The following is a 25381-nucleotide window of genomic DNA, read 5'->3' as shown; positions in this document are numbered from 1 at the left end:
TCTCAGGAAGTGCCTGTACCCTTGTGTCCAGCTGTGTCCTCAAGGTCATCTCACAGCTATGTTTGACCATCACAGGACAGTACTTCTACTGTAGTAAATATCACATATTCAGCATCAAGCATCTTTGCTTGTGTAAAAGATATCCCAAAGGGAATTAGAGGCAATTGATTTCCTGCTTAGTGCCCTACAGACAAATAATCTATAAACAAGATCTTTCACGGTGTTGGCCAGTGCAGAGTGCTTGGAACACTAATGCAGATCTAGTGCTCAGGACTTGCTTCAGCACTGAATTTTGCTGCCTTATTTAGCATAATTTGTCAAGTATTCAGGAAGTCATTAGTATTATGCTGTCACCAAAGGCATGCTCGTGGCACTGATACTTTGCATGCAGTATGATTTAAACACTGTACAATCCACGCTGGCTTTTCCTGTCATTCCCCTTGATGTTTGTGCAGCACCCATGACTGTAGCACATGGCAGGCAGTTACAGAGCACGACATCCTTGCTGCAGCATCCACCAGAGACTGATATGTATTTCAGTGTGTGTTACTCATCAGTGAGCTTGGTGCAGCTGAGGCTCCTCTAATTTCTAGCTCTTCTTTCTGTGAGAGCCACTTACTGACAGAATAATTCCTGTGATATATTAAACACTTTCATTGAAACACAGGTTCACTGATAGCGTGGCAGCTCCCTGCAGATACTTTATGATGGGTTTTGTTCCCCTCACACTTGATAATTGCTGTCTTGTTACATCATGTTTTCAGTGAAGGTTTACTCAGATAATTAATTCTAGTGATAGGAAATGGGAATTGTACATAAATTATGTTCACACCTAGTATGCATTATTTTGAACTGATACATCAAAAGGTCTTTCGGTGTATGTCTGACAAATTCATTTATATGTAACTATATTTGCATACAGAGCTATTGTCAATTATGTTGCTTGTAACAAAGGAACATACCATATATTTAGTGTGAAGTATGTGTTTTGAAGATGCAATGTCAAGGAGAGTATTATTATCTAGTTAGTCTGGTACCTTATAGAACATTTTTATTTCTCTTATTTCTAAAGATGTGGCCAAGTAGGTTCTTAATTTCACCTAGCAGGAATTCAGGAAGACAGATTTTCATGCTTTTATTACTGTTCTTGGCCCTATCTATATACTGACTTTGACTGTCAAATTGCTAAACATTAACTAACCCAAATACTTACTTTGCAGGAGGCCCAGAAGATCAATGGTGGTGGAGATACACAGGCAGATGGAGCCTGCAAACCAACAGATGAAAAAGAGGAGAATGTGGCAGCAGAAGTGGGATGGATGACGTCTGTGAAGGATTGGGCAGGAGTCATGATATCTGCCCAGACATTAACTGGCAGAGTACTTGTAAGTTTTCTATGATTTTCTATGTTTTTATTTGAAAGAACATTTTTAAGAAGCACTATGTCGCAGAATTAGTGGAGGATTTTTGATTGGTTTGTTGCATCAGCACTGAGTCAATCCCAGTTTTCTCTGCAAAATAGCAGACTAATTCCCACTGCAAGAGAGAGGCAAGAGATAGCGAGTAAGAAAAAGTGACTGCCAGTCCACTCCCCAGCATATTTCACTCCTCTGGCCCATGATTTTGAACTACAAACAGTGAATTTATTAATTTCATATTAGGTGTTAAAACTATAGACCTATTTTATCTGAAAGTAAAATTGTACTTGGAAGAATGGAAGTAAACTTGGAAATTAAGCCCAGTGTTACAAATGTAGAGAGTGGTCAGAACTGTAAAGCAAAGACAAGCTTCTCATGGCTGTGCAACGAGATTTGTGATATATTCAATAGACTACTAATGATTTTATATTCCCTTCATATTTTTCTTTATTATTCAAACCTGTGAACAGTTGCATATCAAATGGAGACAGATGATATGTGGTTTAAAGGGAAAAAAACCTTTTAATTTTTCACTTTACTTAAACATAATTGCTTTAGCATTGTCAAATATTAAAATGCAAGGGTTTTATGTGGAGTTTACTGCAGTAAAAAGTGTCTCCTATGTAATTTGGATTAGTTTTCTTTTTAGAATGCATATACTTATAAACTAGAAGCTGAAATTATTTAAATCCCATTTAAAGCTTCAGAGAATCCCAGTGAAACTTTGTAACTAGTTTGGGTTGAACTGAAAAAGGATTTGTCTTTGGTTAAGAGATATTTTATGGCAAATCAGTTTTGGGCTATAGAGTAATTATTTGGATGGAGGAGGAAATGGAGGAAAAGAAAAGAGATTGCACTGCTTAATAAAGTCTTCTACAGCAAAAAGTTAAGGTGACTTAATTGCCACTGTATTGTTTAGTTCTGCAAGAAGAGTATTTTGATTATTTTTCCTAAAAATACCATTCTTCACTTTTATGTTCACTGCTGACTTTTATCAATAGCTGGAAAGCGTGTTCCCTTCCTGCTTTTAGCACTACGTGTCTTTTATGCGCAGCTGCTGTATTTACAGGCTTTTAGTGATTGTCTTCTAAAAAATGGCATTTTGCATGTTTCCTGACATCTTCAGTGTTAAAAATGAAAAACCTTAAAGTCATGCTTCCAACTCCAATTTAAGTATCAAAGCTAGAAATCCCCCAAAGCCAGAGTCCTCTGCTCACCTCTGCACCACCTCTGCAGTCAGAAATTGCCCTGTGTTGGTTTTACTGGGCTGTATGTGAACACAGATACAAACCAACAACTGGGACCAAAACCTAATGTACATAATGTAAAATACATTTTACTTCAATATAGTGGGAGAACTTACTCAACACTGTTTGATGACTTCATTTATTTCTTAGGGGCATTTATTAGAGTTTTCCATTGCATTTTATAAGGGACCAGCTGGCTAATGTCACTGGGTTAGGTTATTTCTGAGAGTATATTTATGGTCTTGTCAAGGAATAGCAGCACATATTGTGCACATCTGGGTTTATCAGTATCCTGACCATCTTGAGAAATCAGATGCATGGAATCTCTTAGTTAATTTTAGTCAGTTTAGAAAACAAGGTGCATTTATTTTAATATAGCACTTACCAAATTCAGTATTTGAATTGACAGGATATAAGTTATGGAGGGTCATTTCCAGAATGGGCCATTTGGGTGTTAATTAAAATTTTACTTTCTGAGAATACTTGCTAAAGGTTAACTGCATCAATGAAAGTTTGTGCTAGAGGGTAATATTGTCATTATTTTTAGATATAGGATGTAGCAAAATCAAATCAATATTTATGTTGAAGTGTATTGTTTGAAAATATTAGGGCTTAATAATGGATTACTATTAATTTAATATGGCCTATTCCTGACAGCTACTCTAGTTCTGAATCGAAGTGCAAAATTTGTTTTTTCCCCTGAAGAAAGAATTGGTGATTTCACAGTCCTCTGAAATCAAAATTGTGATATCTGCAGCAAAAGAAATTGTTCACTTTTACACTGTGCAAGTTTAAATTAAAATTAATCTTATACATAAATTAAAATTAATCTTACACATCCAATCTTTACAAAAAAAGTTTCAAAAGCAGTCCAGTGAAGATGGACTTGGGAAAAGAGTTATTTATAATTGAACTTCAGTTCAGCATGGTCACCGGAAAGCTATTGTGGAACTGCTGCCTGGGTTTATTTGGGAAGTGAAGGAGACAAGTTATTGCAGTGTGGAGCACACATCAGTGGAAAGTAGGAGCTTAATTGTGTTTTTTGCTCATGGGAAAAGCTCCCATCATTATTCTTACCTGTACAGGCATTTTCTTCACAATGAAACTTAGTGGGATGTGAAGTGCTGTTTGTGGAATCTAAGAGGGCTACTTTTTGGAACCCTCACTTCTGGGTTCTGTCACCATACCTTTGACATGTCTGATCTAGCTTTTATTTCTTCCCTAGTGACCTTACAAAACAGCTTTCTCATTTATCGTATTAGTTTGTCCAGGTACTTCGTGAATATTGAAACAAATATTTAAATAGTGGGTACTCCCACTCTTTAATTTTTAAACTTTATGGCTATCCAAAGGTGAAGAAAATAAAGGCCAACAGTAGGAAAGTACAGGACAACATACATGTTTAAAGGTTATAGCCACATAGTGTAGTACAAGATTGGACATTTACATTGGCATTGGACCATTTGTATAATTCTCTAGTGAAATAAAACATTTCTATTTATACAACAGATGCAGACTTGAAGGCCATAGGCAATATTGTAGCCGTAGAACTACTTGAAAACTTTTAAGTCAAAAAATACTTTTTTTCCAACATAATTTACAAAATCATGTGTTTCGGTGCATCTGCTGGAAAGTAAGGGATGTAACTTGTTATTCATGGTCTGGGTCATTTGAGACAATTGATTAAATTATTTAATCCAATCAGAGACAAACACTGAAGTTGTTGATAGAGATGACACTCCTCCATACTAGTTTTCTTAAAAATGTTTAATTCGTTGGTGGCTGTGAGAGAAGGAAGGTTTCTGTACCTGAAATGAATGTTGAAAAAACCCAGCAACGTTTGTAATCCCCTCTCCTCCCGTTCCATTCATTAAATGGAAAATTACATTTAAAGAATAAACAAAGAGGAGAAATTAGAACCTCGTTGTTGTTGTTGTTGGGAGCATCGTGAGAACCAAGAATGGGAGATTTTAAAAAATTAGACTATTGAATTTTCAAAGCATTTTGCTGTCACTTGCTTATCAATATGTCAAGTGAGTCTTTCCTAGCCAGTAATTCATGTCTGTAAGAGATTCAAAAGTGGCATGTGCATGGGATTCTACTAATATTGAATTGTTTCAGTACTTTATGTGAATATAGTAAAGACAAAGTACTGAAATGGAAATAGACATTCTTACTGCTTTAGTAGCTAAATTTTATTCCTGACATTTCATAAGTGGCTCAGGCACAAAGAAATATTCACACTACCCAGTTTCACCTGAAGGGCAGGCTTTGGAGGAAGACATTTGTATAAAGAGATGCAGAATGTCTTCCAGTTAGAAGCTGTTTTTGTTTTTTGAAGTAGTGCAGCTGTCTAGGCATGATGCCTACAGTTGTGTGGCCAGAATATCCTTTTTTCCTCATGCTTTATCTTTGAGAAGCAAGACTGAAATATAATGTTCTTGGTGCCACAACCTTTGAAAATGTGACTTTTGCTCTTAAACAATGTAGATGGGAATTTGACATATGATTTAAAAATGTGTCCACATTAAATTGCATAAGCACACTGTTTAAGAACATGCTAATTGAGCCTGTGCAGTTCTGTCTGTATTTGTTGTTGAGTGACATAAATATAAAAACGGTAAAAGGTAACAGTTTACTTAAAAACTGTTCAGGGAAATACTGATTTACTTTGAAGTGCTGTAAAATGCTGTAGATGATGTAAGTATCAGATTTCTGAGGTGAGTTTCTCAAAGAAGAGTCAGACACATTCATAATTAATCTCAAGATGCAGGAAATTAAACATGTTTATGAACTGATTTTGCTTCCTGAAATTATATCATTTGAGTAAGAAGAAAAAGATTTCCTTAATTAGATGGAGTGTTTGATATACAGAATAAAGTCCTATGTATATTGTTGAATTTAACACAGTTCAATCTATGGAAAGCTGTAGACTCTGGACTGGACTTTTGAAGAACTATTAAAAAATTATAGAGGTCTTCACTACTCATGGATCTTTAATTATATAAGTATTTATAGTAAATTTTCCTGGGAAATATATGTAGGTATTTTATATGCTTTTTGGTTTTGATTGCTTGTGTGTTTTGTTTTTTTTCAGTATTTTTCACTAGATTTGTTCTTGCTGCTTTTTATTTACTTTTAATTTTTTTTTTCTCTGAATGAGAGGACTCAAATTTTTAGTGTTAAGGGCAAAAAATCCCTTCAACATCTAGTGATAAGTAATAGTTTTCTAGTTGCCAAAGTGAAATTTAACAGTACAGAAATTGTGGGGTTTCTCCCTGTTTCCAAACACTACTTTAATGAGAGTAGTAGCTCAAAGGACAGTTTGGTATTTGACAGATAAGAAATTGGAGAAGCAGGTGTTGTTGGTATACATATACATTTTTGAGAGTTCTTGGCAGTATCAGCTATTTCACTAGATTTTCAAAGTAGGAAGAGAAACCTTGAGCAAACATGAGTATGCAACACCTCATAATTCCAATATGAAGTTTAATATGAATTCTCAAGGATAAGCAAAGTTCTCATAAATTTCATTCTTTTTCTTTCAATTTGGACCCTCTCATCCTGGTAATGTCCTGTAGCAAATCTTCTTGTGAAATTAACATACTTTTTTTTTTTTTCTGAGCATGTGTAATGTTCTTAGGATGCAGTTAATCTGAATAGGACTTAATTTAGAATAAAATATATAATTGACTAGAGAGTAGGAATTGAATGCATGCTTGAGTGATTTAGTCTTTCATTCTCATAATATTCCAAGCCTTTTACAAGTCCAAATATGACAGTTTTTCAGCAGTGAAGCACGTGCATTCTTTGATAAAATACTTTGTTTTGCTCTGATATTACATTTTTTCTTAGGTAGTTATGCAAGGTTTGGTGGGACTTACAGAATACCCTAGTCAGGCAAAAAATAAATAGTGCCATATCTTCCCCTTAGCTGTGGTCTAGGTTTCAGAATTTAGAGGAGAAAGGGAAAGTCTTTCTCAGCTTCTAGATCTGACTGTGGAATCAGGAGGCAGGAGTCACAAGATGTTCCATGCCCTGAGTGGTATGGTGTGGTTCTTTTTTTTTTTTTTTCTCCTCTTTATGTTTTGGATTTTTTTTTTTATTTTGTTTGCTGCTTTTATTTATTTATTTATTTATTTTAGTTCTTGGAGATGAAAAGAATTACATATGTATTTTAGGTTATATACTATTACATTTGTATAAAAGTTCCCTTTTCCTCATCGTGGTCAACAAGTAAGAGAAATGACATAAGGATGAAAGAGCAGAGTCTTCCCATGCTGGGGCATTTGTAAAAAGACTGCCCAAACTGCTGAGAATGTACCTTGCAGTGTGTCAGTGTAGCTGCACAGATCTGATCACTGCAGATGTGGAGAGGTTATAAACTGCTTGTCAGTGTTTGGTACTTACCTGCCTGCTGTTCATAGGGAATGGTTTAGATTCTGCTCATCTCTACTGAGAAATGAACTTTCTCTATTTAGTTATTTTTAATCTTTCATAGGCCTTAGTGGCACATAAATGAATCCAAGAGATGAGTTCTAGATTGCCTTAATCTGTGACAATGATGGGGGCTATTTCCAGGGTTTCCATAGGAATAGGAACAATGTTCTCCATGTAAGTTCATGAGATAATGATAATGGAATAGAGTAGGAAGTGATGAGTAAGTCTTGTTTGTTTCTATGGTAACTGCAGCTAGTTTAAGTTCCAGTTATGCATTTTCTGAATCTTTATTTATTATTGACAGTAGAATGGCATTTTTTTGCTCTGGATTGAAGGGTGGGCTTCTGCCCAGAGTCTTGTGGGAAAGTTCTATTGTGCATATGTCTTTAAAACTGCATTATTAAATTGTGCATGTAGGTGCTACATGTAGATGCTGCAGTTCTGATTGTCGCTGTACTTCGTGTTTTTGGGAAACTGCTGTAATTTCAGTGGATCTTGTACTTAAAGGAATAATGCATACTGCATGGTGATTCTTGGGCTGTCCTCTGCAGGACCAGGAGTTGGACACAATGATCCCGATGCATCCCTTCAATTCAGCATATTCTATGATTACCATATGCTAATCTTAAACTTTCTTTTCTGTAAGGTTGTTCATGAGTTATATGGCTAATCAAACATAAACAGTGTTTTTTCTACTCAATTTTACCAGTTTTAAGTACTGCTATGTGAAGAATGGGTAAGGTTAGCATAAAGTACATGTAGTAGTAAAATAAAATCAAGAAAAGGATAAACAGTACATTTCAAAAAGAAATTACATGAAATATACTCAGAACTGGACTTAAAACATTGCATTTGAATTCTTAGCTCAAAGGTTGGAGAAGTAGAAAATTACTGTATACATCACACATGTAATTTATCTTGATTAAAATTCCTTATTTTTATAAGCCTCCTTTTTGGAAGCCAGACCTCACTGTAGTCTAGTCTACCTTATTTTCAGTCAGGTTATAGCTGCTGCTATGGAAGTTACCCACTTTAAAGTTATCTTCAGACTTAGAGCTGTGTCACAGTGACTTTTGTGACCTCTAGATAGTTGACCATGCTTGCAGAAACCATTCTAAGAGTATTTAAAAGCAGAGGCTTTTCCTACAGTGGGAATAAATATCTTCTGCTAACATTTTTTGCAAGTACCACTTCCTTTCTTGTATCCATGGCATTCTGTCATTAAAACGAAGAAAAACAAACTTGAAAATAATGTGTTAAGTTTTGAATAGTATGATTATTTGCAGAAAGTCAGGAACATGGTTGCTATTCAGATGGCAAAGCTGGTTTAGGTAAACATCTGTTATACAGCTGTTCATTGGTGAAAAATTGTTTTAAGACTATCACTATTGATAACATGTATAGCTGTATATGCATGTCAAACATAAGTAGGGAAAGTCTTTGCTACTTTTTTTCTTGCATGAATCTAGAATGAAAGTGTGTAAATACAGAAATGTGCCTTGTGGAAATGCTGTGTTGATCCTCATGATTAGTGTGTGGTACAGGGGAAATTTACCTTCCACCTATGGGCCACTGACAATAGCCAGGTATTGAACAAAAGATCCAAACACAATTTTGCATATTTACAAAGCTCACTGGAGGAGACAGATGGCTTCCCCTAAGGCATTTGTGCTGTTCCCGTGTGAAGGGCTGCTCTGATGATGGAGTTGATAATAATGGGGTTTTTATGAGTTTCTTTTTGTGCTTAGTGTATTTGAAAAAATTGTGCTTGTAATCAAAACACTGATGTGATAATTAATATTTTTGAAGAAAACTCTGTGTATGTTTTTATACAGCTCTACCATCAATCATTTGTTCTGAGGCATGGGGTGAATGGAACAAACTGCTAAGCTTGTGGTAAAAAGAAAAATATCCATTTTCATGTTCAGCAAAATTTTCACACAAAATATTGCCTATCAAAATCAGTTTCCTTCTCCTTCTTGCATACTTTTTTTTTTTTTCTTTTTGAAACTGTTTTTAGGTATTTCTTTAATATTCACAGGTTTCTTGAGAAATGCTCTCAGCATATCCCTCCTGGCATCAGTAGTTTTATGTGGCTCCTTAAATTTCCGTTGCTTTGGCACAGGAGATTGCTCTCTGCTTTAATTAATGCTTTGTTTTAGCTCCAAATACTGCAGCAGAGACAACTTCAAAGCTTACTGCTAAAGCTGCAGAAAGTCCCACTTTTCCTGGGAAGTCTGATATCTGTATTGGTAAGGTTTGGAAGGCTTGGTTCAATCTGAAGTAGTAGTAACCCTGTATTTGCCTTTCTAAAAAGGGAGCAGGTAATCTAATGGTAGGAACTAGGATGGATAAATTATTAATTGGAAGTAAAAATCAGGGAATATTAACTGCTTGTTCCATATGTTTCACCTAGAAGCTGGGAGCTCTCAGAACCTTCCATAAATCCACAGTAAAATGCCATGAGTTTAAGGGAGAAACTTCCTTGTCTGCTTGAATGATCCTGCTCCTCCCTCCTAGTTAGAGTCTTCATCCTGCAGATGCTTCCCTTCATATTGGGATAAAGCTAGGGGAAAATGTTTTGAATAGGGAAGATGGGCAAAAAAGGGAAAGAGAGAACTTTTCAGAAGTTTGAAACAGTCCTGGTGGCTCTTTGAGTCTCGTGAAGACCACTTCTGTTTATCAGAGCTATCTAGGATAGGTAGGTGAAAAGGCAATTTCTGCAATGTAATGCCATACCTTCTTATGAGTTATGGAATTGCTGACTGTGACTGTGAAGAGGGGTCACAAAACTGACTTAATTGAGGCAGGGTAAGTATAGGATGGGAAAGGAAACATCATCTGATTCCTCCTCTATTTCTGGTCCAAACTTAAAAAAATCAAACACAGTGTACTTGTTACTGCTTAGAATGGGGATACCACTTGGGACCTAAAAGTGAAATGTGGAACCCAATCCTGCCTTGTGTAGACTGCATGCAAACTAAGCCATCCACTTCTGTCAGATGCCCACAGTCCCCTCATTGAAAAGCATGTAACTCCTACAGACTGTTAAAAAATCAGTTTTTGCCTGTCAAGGGTAAAATGCAAAAATTGCTTCGGTAGAGATAAGTAGATTTTAGTGAGCCATCTGATTGTTGTGATATACAAAATGTGATCCTATCATGAGCCTGCTGTAGAATACTAAGCTCTTGGTTCCTGATTTATATAATTAAGCTATTATATTTAATCCTATAACATGTATTCTGAAGGTGTTGAATGTCCCTTGAGAAAATATAGCTATGTATCTTGGTAACAAGTACAAGTATATTGTCAGCAGTTTAGTAATAATGCAAACTGTTTGTAATATCCCTGTCAGCTGTTTAACTTTATATTTTTCCTTATTTTTTTAATCTGTTCATTATGACAAGGGAGAAAGTCTTGTCTTGTGAGTTTGGATGTTTTGTTTAGGATTTTTAAATTGAGCCAACTCAGATGCTGTAAGGTTGCATTCAGCTTTAGAGTAGCATTGGGGCAGTTGGTGCTTGATCCGTGTGGGCTGTGAGTGTCATTGGACTGTCTGGACAGTGCTCCATGCTGCCATTTCTTTTCCATGCTACAGTTTAGCACCCATGCATATGCAAACAGAAGCCAGACCAGTCCGTTTTTTTTTTGTTTCAGCTAAATCAGAGAGTTCTACATTCTGCTCTAAGAAATTCAGCAGGATATTTCTTAAAAATTATAGTAGTTTGTTCAGATTTAGTTTTTCAAGGTTGCAGGTTTGTGGTTTTTGTTTGCAACCATGGCCAGAGCCAATTTTGTCCTTGATGATTATGTCTGATTTTATTCAATGAATGTGATCAAGCTGCACGCTGTCAGACAAGGTGTGAAAGCTGTTTTGTGCTACACTTAGAGGATTTTATAAGAATATCAAAAATAATGAAGTAGATGTGAATCTGAAGTTTTTTTCCCTATTACAAAACAGCAACATAAATCAGCATGTCATGCTAACAGAAAAGTATTGGAGAAACCTGTAAGTATTTTTATATCAATCTGTAAAAAAAACCTGTTGTAATAATTTCCCTATAGATTACGTTTTCTGATTTGCCTTGTTTTCTCTCATGGTAAATATTGCCAAGTTATTTTGGGTAGGTTGGTGATTTTCAATTTGCTGTTGCAGATGGCTGTGAAAAGTAACTAAGTCACCAGATGATAGGTTTACAGATGCTGTTTGGGATTTTTAAGTATAATAGATAATTTTAAGTGTCTCTAGGCTGGAAAAGGTTGTCAGCCACTGGCTTAAATCTTTTGGAGGACTTAGTTGGGCAGAAAACTCTTCTGTCTTTGAAGTATCATCTAGAGGATTCACAATAGATGGTATGGTCTATAGCAGAAACTTGAAATTTCCTAAGCATTTTTTGTCACTCTTCAAAAATAATGGGAGCAGTGTGAATTCAGTAGCTGCAGCATATGACTGCTGAAGTTTGACATGTTTTCTGTTCTCAGATATAAAAGTAACTTACATGACTTTGAACATGAAACTAAACTTTGAATTACTCCTTTGTTTCTGTGCAATCTAGGATTCAGATTAATTACCCATGCTCATAAAAAGCATTGAAATAAAATCAGCTTTTAAAAAGATGTGAAATCAGTAATTTAATTATTTATGTTTTTTTCCTCTCCAAATACACATTTTCTGGTCCAAGATACTTTCTGTCCTATATAGTTAAATCAATCTAGTAATATGAAATGCATGTATCCTCTTTATATAAATTTTGTATACCTATACATGAATGATTTTTACTTCCATATTATGCATTTGAAGATTGATACTTATGCATCAATTTTTTTTTTTACTATACAGGGTCTTTTCCTTAGTGTTTTTGTTTGGCATTTCTGAATTTTTTAAAATCTTTTGCATCTGGTAGGTGCAGACAGATAAACAATCTGAATTTTTCCTTGCCATTCAGTCCATTAGACTTGTTATGTATTCACTTTTGGAAAAAGCCTTGGGCATCAACACTAGTTGCCTGTGGTCTCTTTATAGCTGATGGCTCTTGATATGGAACCAATTTTTTAATGATGAAATTCAATTGCATATCCAAATCCACTGTTTTATTTCTACAAATGAAAAGCTTGCTTGTGTGAGATGTTTTATTTTACTTGGAGAATGCATCTTGTAGTGTTAAAAAAAAGTTAAATCTGGTTGTATAAAACTGAAATTATATAACTAGTTGAGTTATCATAAGTTAATTCAATTATATGGAATTACAGGAATAAGCATACGATGAAGCCTGAAAACTTTTACTTTGCCACAAAGTAAGCATTGGATTAAGAGAGGTTTGAGCCTTGTCTTACCTCCTGTAGCTAAAAATACTGACATCAGATGCTTACACTTGTAAATGAAATCTCTACTTGTCTTGATGATTATTCAAAGAATAGGAGTATATGAAAAAGCTTGGAAAATCTTAATTTTTGTTTCACTTTCACAATTAGCATACTAATTGAAAATAGCTTTATTATCTGATATTAAGCCTCTTTTACAGGTGCAGTGATGAGTTGTACAAATCCTCTTTCCCATTTTGTTTTAAATAAATTTTAATATTGCAACAACTTCTGATTTTGCATGAGTATTGGTATTTTAGTGTTATTTAGGTGTTTATAGAAGAAGGCCTATCGGTTTTGTCAGTTATACAGAAAGCAGAGAAGAAACAGTTTTAAGTTTAGTTTGGTGCACTTGGGTATGTTTTTTCTTTTTTTTTTTTTTTCCTTGTTATTAAGTGATCTCTTTGCATTAAATTAGGCATCACCATTTGATATGGTTGGATTCAAATTTCAAGATTCCCAAACTTTTGTCAGCAAATCATGGCAGCATGAGCTGTTTAGGGATATAATATGTAGTTGCCAGTAAAACACTCTAGAGAGAGGATTTTGCTAGGCATTTGCAGTGCCCTGTGTTTACCTGATGGAAATGCAGGAGGGTGGAACTAATGACACCATATTTCTCTAGATTTTTTACATTACTCTTAATGAAAGTTTCAACCAGTACAGTTGACACTAAGCTAAGGCATGCTCTTTTGTTCTTTTTGATGTTATAGCACCTGATACAACTTGAATACTGTAAGATGAACTTCTAACCACCTACTGGTTCATCTTCATGTATTGCAAATGAGGAAATTAATTTTTTTGTTATCAGTTCAGCAGGTTTATTCTTAAACATTCAAAATGCTCTGTCCTTCTTTAATCTTGACCATCTTTTTTTTTTGTACTGAATGCGTCAGACTGTACCAGATTGGGAGGTTTCTATGGTTGTTTCAAGGATTCTGCTTCAGATCAAGATTGTTAGTCTGAAATGCAGTATAGTCTGTCATGCTTTACCCCTAAGTTAATACTAAAAAGTGTACAATAATAACAATAAAAACTGTGTTTTGAAAAACAGTGCCTTGCTCTCATTTCTCAGGTTAAAAGACACCAGTGCACCTTTGCTTCTCACACTTCCAGAGAGCTGTGTACATGCCTGTTATTTCCTAACATAATACATTTTCTACAGTTTTCTTCTTGTGGATGATACAAAGCCCTTTGATTTCTCTAACAGAATATATCATGTCACAGAATTCTGGTTTAGACATTAAAGGAATACAGTAAGTGCCTCCTGAAGCTGTTTTCTGGTCTTTTATGCTGGATTAGTTTTGGCATGAGAGATATGAAAAGGTGGCTTTACATTGTAAAAATGAATAACTGAGTATTAAGAATTTAGCTTCACCTGGGAAACATTCATGAAATACTAATGCATATAAATAGTACTTCTACCTCTTGTACTAGTTGCAAATATTATTGACTATTTATTTGGTCTGTTTTCTTAGACTATTATTTTTTAGACTAGAGAAATGGTAAACCAGTTGCATTTTAAAATCTCCATGTAGAAAAAGTTGACAGCAGTATGTCTGCTGCGATAAGCAGTTACACTTGCAAGAGCTGTAAAAACAAAATACATGCCGTTATTTGCTAGCAACGCCAAAAATATCTAAAAAGCATAAATTAGCTGGCAGAAGTGTCGACAAGTATGTTATTTGAGTTACCTTCCCCTGCTTACTGGTTTGCTTCAAAAATACAAAGTGTGATTCTTCGTGAAAATGCTAAAAAAGAGTTCAAAGGAAAATCTAAGGAACTGTAAGACTGAAAGCATATTGGAATGCAAAGTTAAATTCAGTTCTAGCTTCCAGGTCAAGTTTTGGTCTCGTACTTAACTGTGTAATTTAATAGAAGTTAGCTCAGTCGATCCATATTTACACTGGTTTAATTGAGGACAGATGTAGATGGCTATATTCGAGGATGAAAATAACATATATGGAAGAGCATGTTCCTGTCAGAGAGCCAAATGAAACTTTATCAGAACTGCAGACACCTGTCTTCCTACAAGAAATTTAAAGAGAATACATATGCAGGCCTATTGGTAATGTAAAGCTAATTATGGATTTTTTTTTTTTTTTTCCTAAAGGAAGATGAATAGGCTTTAGAATTAAAACAAAGCAGAAAAACTCTCCTGCCACAATCCTCTAGGGAATTTCTAGGTTCAAGGTCAGATGCTGTTGAATAGAAATGAAATTCTGCCCAAATTCCCTCTGTCAAGTCTTTCCCTTGACAGGATCAGACATGAACATAATACTTAATGGTAGTGACAGTTAAAGTTTGAGGAAAAATTTGGCTAAAGCAGGTTCTTATGAATTTGGGGACATTTTGGTTTTTATATATTTCTCTAAAGCACTTGCAGTTTTCTAGACATCTTTTCAGTGTTGGGATACTGTACCTTACTTGCAGTCTGAGTCTGTGAGCTTCAAGATGGAAAACTGATGCTGGAAATTTTAGTAAAACGTTTAGACTTGTCAGTGAGGTCTGTTCTCATGTGTTTGACTAGAGAATTTTATTTTTCCTTCCCCCCAGTGGAAGCCTTGACATTTTTTCCTTGGTAAAATTCTATGAAATTAGCAAACCATTTTCCCCCCATTTTTGTAGGAAGAGAATGTGAACTAGTAAGTTTCAGCAACATATAATTTCTGATACAGTCATCTAGTAGTGCACTTCTGCTGAACTGAAGGTCTGTTAAGTTTACACCCCTGCTTACACAGAAATGCATCCATGTGATGGTTATTCCCAAGGACACAAGTATCTCTACATATTGTACTTCAGTAATTACATTCTCAAAAGACAGCAAAGGAAACACAAAACTCCTGATTGTGTGTATCTTCTGTTGATTCCAGTGGGAGCAGGGATTAGCCATAATATTAATTTACTTAAGCTATATGCACTGGTTTTCAAGTATAGGGATTAGATTTGGTTAGTGGTTTTGTTAGTCTTTTGAAACAGTACTTGCTCATTTGCACTACAGTGAGGCAAAGACACCTCCTCTAAATGCAGAATTGGATAACTTTATTTCTTTTTTGAGTTTGTCTTAAGGACATTTCTCTTTACTGTCATGCTGATTTCCTTTAATGTGGCATAGATAAATCAATGTTTGATAATAAATAAACAACAGTGAGTTTTATTCTTGCAATTTAAATGACAAAAAATCACTAGATTTGTTGACAGATTGTGTTTTATTACAATTGTTAAAAAACACAAGTTTTGCATGAAATCATGCCTACTTTCCTACACTGCATGATATTATCTATTGGTCTACAGATAGGATTTTCCTGTAAAATATTTTAATGCAGCCATGTAGAGACTTTCATGCTGCTGTATAATAAAGCAAGGTCAAGGGAAGTTATAATGCAAAGCTTTAATGCTTGGTTTTTTTTCTTTCATCTAAATATTTTATTTTTATAGTTGCAGAAAACCATGTTTTTAATGTGACCATTGCAGCAATGAAGTCTCATAGTATTTCACTGAATAGAGACAGCAGTTAGAAGTAAAAAGCCTTTATTGCATGGGAGGCACATTTCACCTTAGTTTATGGTAGTTGGAAAAGGAAAATTATATGGGTTTTTCTTGTCCTACTGTGCTAGAGCCCCCCATATTTTGCCAGGTTAAGCCAGTCTTGTGGAAAAGGTAATACATTTTATAAGGAAAGCATTATATTAGTGTCAACATTTTCCTTTAAAATCAATAGATCTGGCAATGTTTTAATTAACATAGTAAATTGCAAAGCATTTCTTTTGAGAAGTACTTTGAAATAGTTACATGAAAAGACTATCAATCCAATGTTAATATTATGAAATATCTTGACAACATAATGATTTCAATTAACTCTGGTTGGAAATTTAACTCGTACTCCTGTAAAAAGCCAGAAAAGAGAAGTTGCTTAACATAAATTCTGGCAGGTGTGTAGTAATGCTCATCTGAGTTATATGGGTATAAGACATAACTTGGAAACTGCTTCTAGGTTGAGCCAGAAACCTTTGACTTTCCCCAGTAACATTTTATGTAATTATATGCTTTCATCTATGGAACACATTATATTTTATTAAGTTGGATGATAAGCACAGGCCTATGCCTTCTCTTGAGAATCACTGACTTATTCTTTTTTTGAATTAATGTCTTTTAAAAAATTATTTTTTTTCCTTTTTGAGTTCCTCTATCCCCTGGTACAGTACTCAAAATTATGATGGGTAAAGTGTTAGTACTTACAGATGTCCTGCTACAGGTGCACTTATTTTGACAAAAGTTGTCTTTCCAGGAGAGTCTGTTTGACAAATCAGTTGTCTAGTACCAATTTTCTTTAACCCATAAGATAGTCTGAGGTCTGACTCATTCATTATAAGAATGTTTCATTACTTAACTTTTGAATACTAGCATAGAAAAAGTGATCCATTTCTCTTGCTTCTTTCAGTTTTCACACAAACACTCAGATTGGGTTTTCATTTGAAGGAGTGTACCATGTTCAACACTAGTAATACAGTCCTTTTTCTTTTTCCTGAAAGACAGAGATAGTGTCAGAACCATGATATACAGGCTGAAATTTCATATCAGAGGCAGAAATATCTACCAGCTCTAGAAAGAAAGAAAAAACTCAAGAATAAAAGTTTTCAATAAGTTCAGTTCTTCTCCCATAAATCTTTTTTTCTCATTTGTGCTTGGAATGTAAAGGCTATGCTTATTATTTATGTTTTTATATGTATTTATTTACTCTACGACTGCTCATTTGTCATATCAGTCTTACCTAAAAAACGTTGTATGAGTTTGCTGTACTAATATAACAGAAAGCTATATTAGTAGCTCTTACTGTTTTACTAAGGCCCTGTGGGCAAAAAAAGGTCAATAAAAGAAACCTTGTCTAGGTTTAGGAAACAAATGCATAAAAACTGTAACATTTTCATCCTGTCTCATAAATCAGAGCTAGGCTTTGCTAAGCACTGCAAAGACACAAGAACATGAGCAAGTGCTTTTCTAGAGAGCTTTCAGTTTGATTAAGATGGAAAGAGGATATGAGAGCCAAACTCAAATTCTGTAATGAATGTTGACCCAGGGTGTTAATAGCCAAAATCAGAAGTGAATAGTGATTCACTCTGCCTGATTATTGAACAGTTTATTTTCATGATCTTATACTACACCAGTTTCAGAAACTGATGACTGCAGTTAGCTGTTTAATTGGTAAGACTATTTAACCAAGTTAACCTGTTTGGAAGAAATATCCCATTCTTTTGTGATTCTGGCTATTTGTCTTGTAGTAATACGGAAAAAGGATTTATGACTTCCTTTTATTTTGGAGAACCATTAACACTGAGAAATAATATCTGTTATAACCCTTTCCAGCCTTTCAAGGCAGAAGGATAACTTGAGCTTATTTAGCATTGGCTTACTTTACATCTTAGATGGCTTCTTTATGATTATCTTTGCATGAAGGTGACTTTGATGAGGGGAAATCCCCTGGGATCTATTGCGCAGACAGGTTACTATAGAGGGTTTTTTCCCTGGCCCTTTCAGATGAAGTAACCTGCCTTCAAATAGTATTACCTTTAAATAGCATGCCTGGCCAGTTCTGTCAGATTGTATTAGGAAACTCTTGTTTTACCTCTGTTTGGAAAGGAAGAGTAATATTATTATGTAACAGTTGAAGTAGTTTCTGTTGCGTGAGTGTGGGGAAAAAAAAACCCAATAAGGTTAGCAAAAGATATTGCTAATCTTACTGTGCTTAATTTCTTAAACTTTGAAATATAAAAAAGACATGTATCCTAAAATGTTATTTAAAAAAAAGCCCACCAAAAAATCCAAACCAAAATGAAAATAAAAAGCAGCCCCAAAATCTTGAACACCAAACCAAAAAAATTTGGAAATTTAAGGAAAGTTAAGGAGTCTACATTCATATTGAAATCAATATGAATGTAGACTCCTTAACTTTCTCCATCATCCTGCTGAACACTTTAGGAAGAAACTTTAAGCGAACTTTGTGCTGCTTGTAAATAATGTAGTAGTTAAGTAGGATTTTTAAGCAGTAGTCATTATGACCATGAAGTGTAGAAATTCCAAGATTGCCTTTCAAGTTTTCAGACCTACCACTGCACAATTAGTTTTTTGCTGTGTTGTGAAAAGCCTGCCATAGGATGAATAGACGCTCTGTACAGTGAGTGTGATGATGGAAGATTTTTGGATTCTTATAATGCTTGCTTTGCAGTTATCTTGGGTGTGTTCCCCTACTTTTTTGTTACTGTAAAATTTCCCTTTTTATCCTTCTATACACTGTTTTTTAGCAGAATGTATTTTAATGCTGAATTAAATATAGTGGAAGTGGAAGTAGCTCTCACCTTCTGTATTGTATTTATGTGGGTATGGAGATTGTGGGTTTGACTCTGCACTTGCCTAGAATTCCAGAACACAAAACTTCAGTTTCTGGACTGGGTATTGCAATCTAGTTTTAATATGAAAAGAATGTTCTTTTGTAGCATTCTTCACCACCTGCGAAATATTTTACTCAATTGCAATGCCACTTTACTAGAAAGGCTTGCTACAAGGTGTGTTTTGAAGGAGATTGAAAACAATGTCTTTGGACTTCTGCTGACTACTTAGAAGGAAAACTGAATCAAGGCTAATGTAGGGATTGTTCTTTACTGGTAAAGAAAGAGATTTCATGCCTACTGTTTCTGTTGTTGTTTAGCAGGCATACTGGGATTGAAGATAATAACAGAAATATTAGTGGTCTTGATCACTTGTTGAATCACAAACCAACTTCAGTAAGAACTTGAGAATGTTCTCTGAAAACAAGTTTTAACTATGAACTCTACATCTGAACTGAGTTACTAAGTAGCTTCTTATATTTTTCAATATATAAAGTTGCATATGTATTTGTTTAGTCATGTGTAAATAAGAGTAATGGTGAAGCACTGGCACAGGTTGCTCAGAGAAGCTGTGGATGTCCCATCCCTGGAGATGTTCAATGTCAGGCTGGATGGGTCTAGTGAAACATGTCCCTGCCTATGGCAGGGAAATTAGAACTTGATGATTTTTAAGGATCCTTCCAACCCAAGCCATTCCATGGAATATTTATTGCAACAACAAGTAATACCTGCAAGCTGGTATTACATAATCATTCTCTTCGAAGAAATTCTGGCCTTCTTGGAAAAAGTTTTATGATAATTAAATTTCTTTGGTCACTTTCTTATTTCTGCAGAGCAAGCCTTTTTACTGATATCATCATTAAACAAAGGTATCTAGTTCTGCAGTCTAATGGTTAGCATTGTAGCAGAGCTCTGGTATTCAGATGTTTAATTCTTCATTTGTCCCCTTGACAGGGTTTTGTCCTTATTCAGGTTTCCAGTTTGCTGACATTTATTACAAGAGAATTGTATGGGGTTTTTTCCTTCACAGGGTAAGACTCAAGATGAACAACTGTTAAGTGATGCTTTTCATCATAAAAAGGCATTGTAATGTCGCTTATACTTTTGACACCCTATGTTCAGATGGTACACCAGATTAAATAGTAATACTGGACACAGTTAAAATAGTGCCACATGTAAAACAAGACAAAAACCCAATTCTCACAAAGCAGAGATTGTTTGGGGCACTTAATTCACTCATTTGCCTCTTTGATTTAGACATATGGATAGCAATAATAGCATCACTCTGTGCTGTCATACCTGCCTGTATGCTCTAGACTGATTAGACACGGTCTTATCTACTCTAGTTCAAGTCAACCAGATGATCAAACATCTGCACTTTTTTAGTGAGATAATTCTGTAATTTAATAGCTTGGAGCAGAGTCTGTAATCCTCAGACTCTGAATTTTATCTGTTGGCTAAGGAATTTATATATTACCTATACCTTGTTGCTAAGCAGATTCAGGGGTTTTACATCTTTTTTATCTTTAAATTTTTTTCTGTCATGTTTAATACTGTCATTGTGATTACATCACAAATGATACATATGCAAAAATATCCTAGAAGACTTAAAGTTTTGGCAACTTTTTGAAATGCAGGTCACTTTTAATTTGTTTAAACTGCCAGTGTAACCAGATTTTAAAGGGAGTTTTTCTGTGGAGAACTTCTGTAGTGTTCATTACCCAACTTTAAAGTTTTAATAACAGATGAAGCATGAATGCAGTCTTTAGAATGGTTTTTATTGTGTAGTCTTTGTGCAGCACACTCTCTGTCTCCTGAACTCAGAGACAATTTGGAAAAGATGTGATTTTCAATCAAATGGAACATTTTAGTGCATAAATGCAAAAGAAAAGTTAAGGATGCTAAAGCAGTAATAGAATAGTAAATTTCTGGAACACTAGATCTGTGTGTTTTGTTTCAGTTTTCAACATGCTTAATGTTGAACTATTGTTCAGCAGTAGTTCTGTTCTCATTCTGTGTGGCAGAATGATAATTTCAGCAATTGCAGAAATCAGTGACAGGACAAGTAAGAAAAATTTAAAAACCCAGAACTTGGCAACTTGTCAGTTTTTCAGCAGCCTACTAAAATCTCTAAAAGTTATCCCATGTGCTTAGTCTGAAACATTTTACAAGGAGGGGCCAGGATAATGAGTTTTTTTCAATTTCCATGGCTGAAAATGGCAATGAAATATATTTCAAACTTATCCTTTACTTGCAAATAGTAAATATCTTTAATAACAAGGAATTTGAAACAATAAATTTTAGCTATATCATTTGGATTCCAGTAAAGTAATTAAATAAATTTAGCGGTACACTTATTATGCAGTGCACAGTTACAAAACCTGTCTGCCTACACTAAGGTTTATTTTATTTGTATTCTGTTTTTTTCAATTGTACAGAATTAATTTGTATAGGCAAAGTGTGGAAATTTTAAAATTATTTTTCTAATTGAGTTTAGATGTTTAAAAATTCCTGATGTCCTTAGTTATCTTTCTCAGCATTTGGCTTGGTTGTCAATCTGTTCACCTGACCAAAAGTGAAAGAATCCCTTTTTTATAAATGCTACGCTTTAAGTAAATTAATGATTGCACCTGGTATTATGGCAGTTTTACTTGCTTATCTAACATATTCAGTTACTTTATTGGATGCAGAGAGTTATATTAGAATCTCTAAAAGCAAAATGATCTGAAATTCCAACATTTCATTCTTTTGCTTTTATTGATTCATGTTTCTTTTTCCCCCTTCTTTTCTTCTGTTCTTTTTTCATAGCTGTCAAGTGAGTCGCCATCTTCTTCTATCTGCTTTGGTCTTTAAGCTGCATTATACAATTTTGATACTGTTTCTCTTTTGTTCTTTATTCCTATTAGAACAGCCCCAAACCTCTCAGCACTTTCTCTTGTTTAATTTCACATAGAAATCTCTGGAAGGAAATGCCCTAAAAAGTGATAAGTGTGAAGCTGGATAACTTTTCTAGGCTGAAATGCAAATTTGAACACCTTTAGACATTTGAAATACTGTTCTTTGTTTCTTGTAGATATGGACATGGGAGGATGCAATGAGCAAAGGTGATTGCTTGAACTTGATAGAGAGGCAATATTCAATGGCTTAGTAAACACTAAGTGATGGTTATGGGAGGAAAGTCTAAGTTTATTTCTCTGGGCTTTTTCATGTGCCCATTCATTGTGCTCTGTTAACAGGGTCACCACCCAAAAGACCTTTGCAAGACTCGTGGCATTGTCCAAGAAAATTTGTGACTTTTGGCCCCTTTTGTTTTTTAATCCAGTCACCTTCTTGGGAAAAGGAAAAGAGAAATGGGCCTTCCAACTGAAAAGAGTTTATTAAAAACTACAAATATAATCTCTTTCCCAATTCCATGGTGATTTTCCTGGACTGAATGCAGGTGATACTGCAAGCATATAAAATGCTCATGTATTTCTTCGTGCTTGAACTATTTTACAGAATCCTGTGCAGTTTCTAGAGTATGCTGCTTTATATCCTTTCCAGTCTGATTTCACATCTCCACTGAAACCCTTTAAATATTACCACTTATTTATTTTGTAGTTTGTGAACAGCTTGAGCATCATATTGGTTCCAGCTCCTATATACCAGCTTTTTCTAGCTTGAAAAATTAGTAAATGTTATCAGCCTGTTTACTGGCATCCTTAATATTAGAGGAGGAAGGCAGAATTAGAAGTCTGTATGAAGATTTTTTAAATTAAAAGCTAATACTGTCACATAGTGTTTTCCATTCCTGATTAGCATTACAATTTTGTTATGTTTCTGAGTTGGTAGAAAGTGTTCCCATTATGCTGAGTTCATCTGGGTCTTGCTATTTGCTGTGATGAAACTGAATGGGGCTTGATTCTTTTGATTATCAAAGCTGAGATAATTGTTTTAAGGTGCAAATGCAAGTAATAGGTACTGTACTGTGTGTGCATATGTACCTTTTTCTATATATAAACATCTTAATATATTAACATCTTTATATATATATATAAACAACATACATACGTACATCTGTATGTATATATTTCATGTATAAGGAATATATCAGTGGCTTAAGACTGCAGACTGGGCTGAACTCTGCCACTGATGTGCTGTGAACATCAAACACTGATCTTGCTTGTCCTCAGTTTTCCATTGGTAAGTGGAAATTACAGCTGATATCCATGGCATTAGGCAGAAATTGATATTTCATTATAGTCCCTTCATTGGCTGGCAGAACTTTCTTGGACAGGAATAAAAAAATAGGTATCTCCCATGTGAAAGAAGATCTTTAATGGCTGAAAGTCTATTTTACTTCAAAACTCCTTGTTTCCCTCTTTGCACATGGGAACGAGACATATTCCTACTCCTTCTTAAACAAGTTCAAGTGAGAAGAATTTATTATTGTCATCATATACTTAAAAATATAAGCTTCTAAAAATATAATAACAAAAATATAAAAATACAAGCTTCTAAAAGCTTTGGAGATATTGTCCCCTGAAGTACAGGCTCATGTCAAAACCCATTTGCACCTTACTTTGTAGTCATGCCTGAACATATCCAATTTTCAGAAGAATCTCAAATTGTCTAAATTCTAAGTTATTTTAGATTTTTTTCTGTAAATCAGAAGGAACATTGCCTAATTTCACTCCAAGCAGAATGTGAGATGCAATGACACAAAGAGAATAGACTTTAATATGTTATGTATGTGCCAGTAACCCTCATCTTCAGTCTTCAGTATATTATGTTCATGTTAAGCATGTTTTACCAAGTTGAAGTGACTCCAACTAAGCTTTAGTTTGGTTCTAAACTATTTCAGAGGTGGTTGGCAAATGAAAAACCCCGAGATGTTTTCCTGGGTAATAAAAATCCTATTTTTGTCCAGTGCTTTTGAAGAAAATGTTATAAGGAAACTGCTATCCTTGGACAACGTTGTGAGACAAAACAAAGATGTATGGAAAAGTATAACCAGCCATACAATTTATATGGGATTTATACAAGAGTCCTACTAAATGAATTTTGACTGTAGTCTGATTAGCCTTGTTTATATCTCTAATGGAAAAGTATAACCAGCCATACAATTTATATGGGATTTATACAAGAGTCCTACTAAATGAATTTTGACTGTAGTCTGATTAGCCTTGTTTATATCTCTAATGCTCACATCCACTCCTTTCCACAAAATATTATAAATTATAATAAATGGAAATAAATCTTAATTGTGTATATCCCTGAATCCAAGGAATTGATGTTGATTTAACTTAGTTGACATTTAGTTTAATTTAATTATGGGAAGTCTCTGTTGGTACCTAGCAGAGGGTGTACATGGTTGCCTCATTATCTTGCTGTGATAGTGTGTGGCTGTCATTGTCTTGATGCTTGTTTACTCACGGCCCTCAGGGAAAACCATATTAAATAATTCTGCAATCATTTTTCCAGAAACAACAACAAAAAAATCTTAGTGTTTTCCTGTTTTCAAAACTGACAAAAACCAGTCAAATTTAGCTACTTTATAGCAAGGCTTCAATACAAGTGGAATATATGGGTTTGGATTTGGAAACCCCACCAAAAGTTCTTATGAAACAAGGGTTTCTAGAAATAACACCCAGCTAAAAGTTGATCTTTTCATACAGGATCGAAACCAGCATCAGAACTTTTTTTGGCAGTCACTGAATCACAGTGCTTTAGTGTTCCGTGGGGAATCTGCAGCAGTGTGCAGCAGCCACATGTGGGTGGCACGATGTGGGAACAGAGAGCTGTAGCTAATGAAGAAGTTAATGCTGCATTGGTTCCTGCCTGAGAAATCTGTGCCAGTGTACCTGGCTAAGATGCTGTTAGCCCACTGTAACCATTGCCAGTCTTGTAATTTCTGTTGGGTTGCAACACAAGACAGAAACTTTCAACAATTGCAGTGTGGTTACCTGGTATTCCAAGGTGACTCATGAACTAATTAAACAGAGACATGGAGAGGGCTGTTCTACTGATACAATACTTTGTGTTCCCAGTTATTGAAGTTAAAATTCATACCAGTCTGTCATGAAGTGAATGACATGAGTTTATTCAATAATCTTCTGGTTTTCAAGCGAGTAATATGACATGATTCTAGAACAATTAGAGGCACACAATCAGCATTTGCTACACACACATCTATAACAAATGGAGTATGTTACTTAAGATGGAGTTTTTAACTTCAAGAGCCATATATATACATATATATAGCAAAGCTCAATCTATGCAACATATCTGAACAATAAGCTTGGGGCTTGAATTCAATTATGAAATGTAGAAAGCTAAGCACGTTAAACAATTTGCTTTTGAGGAACTAGAACTTCTTACTGTCCTGACCAGAATGTCACCTGTGGCTCATTTGCTTTTAGCCATTTCTTGGATATATTCAACTAGTCTTGATCTACAGCAGGCATCTTGTATTAGAATGTGATTGAGAGGCAGACCAAGAAATTTCTATCAGCAATTAATTTTTTTAGTTCTAAGATATATAACCCTAATT

At 34.8% G+C, this 25381-nt stretch overlaps 1 protein-coding gene across 10 annotated transcripts in view; it reads left to right on the top strand.

Moving 5' to 3' along the window:
• Positions 1-25381, top strand: part of KCNMA1 (potassium calcium-activated channel subfamily M alpha 1) — a 421854-nt gene that overhangs the window by 114593 nt on the left and 281880 nt on the right. For all 10 annotated transcript variants that reach the window (XM_053948612.1, XM_053948610.1, XM_053948611.1 and 7 more), the window contains exon 2: positions 1221-1385. In XM_053948612.1, coding sequence (XP_053804587.1) covers positions 1221-1385 — 165 coding nt within the window. The remainder of the gene's footprint in view (positions 1-1220; positions 1386-25381) is intronic.

This window comes from Vidua chalybeata, chromosome 8 (assembly GCF_026979565.1).
Source record: "Vidua chalybeata isolate OUT-0048 chromosome 8, bVidCha1 merged haplotype, whole genome shotgun sequence".
Classification (NCBI taxonomy): Eukaryota; Metazoa; Chordata; class Aves; order Passeriformes; family Viduidae; genus Vidua; species Vidua chalybeata.
The sequence above is the reverse complement of the archived record's forward strand: the minus strand, read 5'-3'. Positions and strand labels throughout refer to the sequence as shown.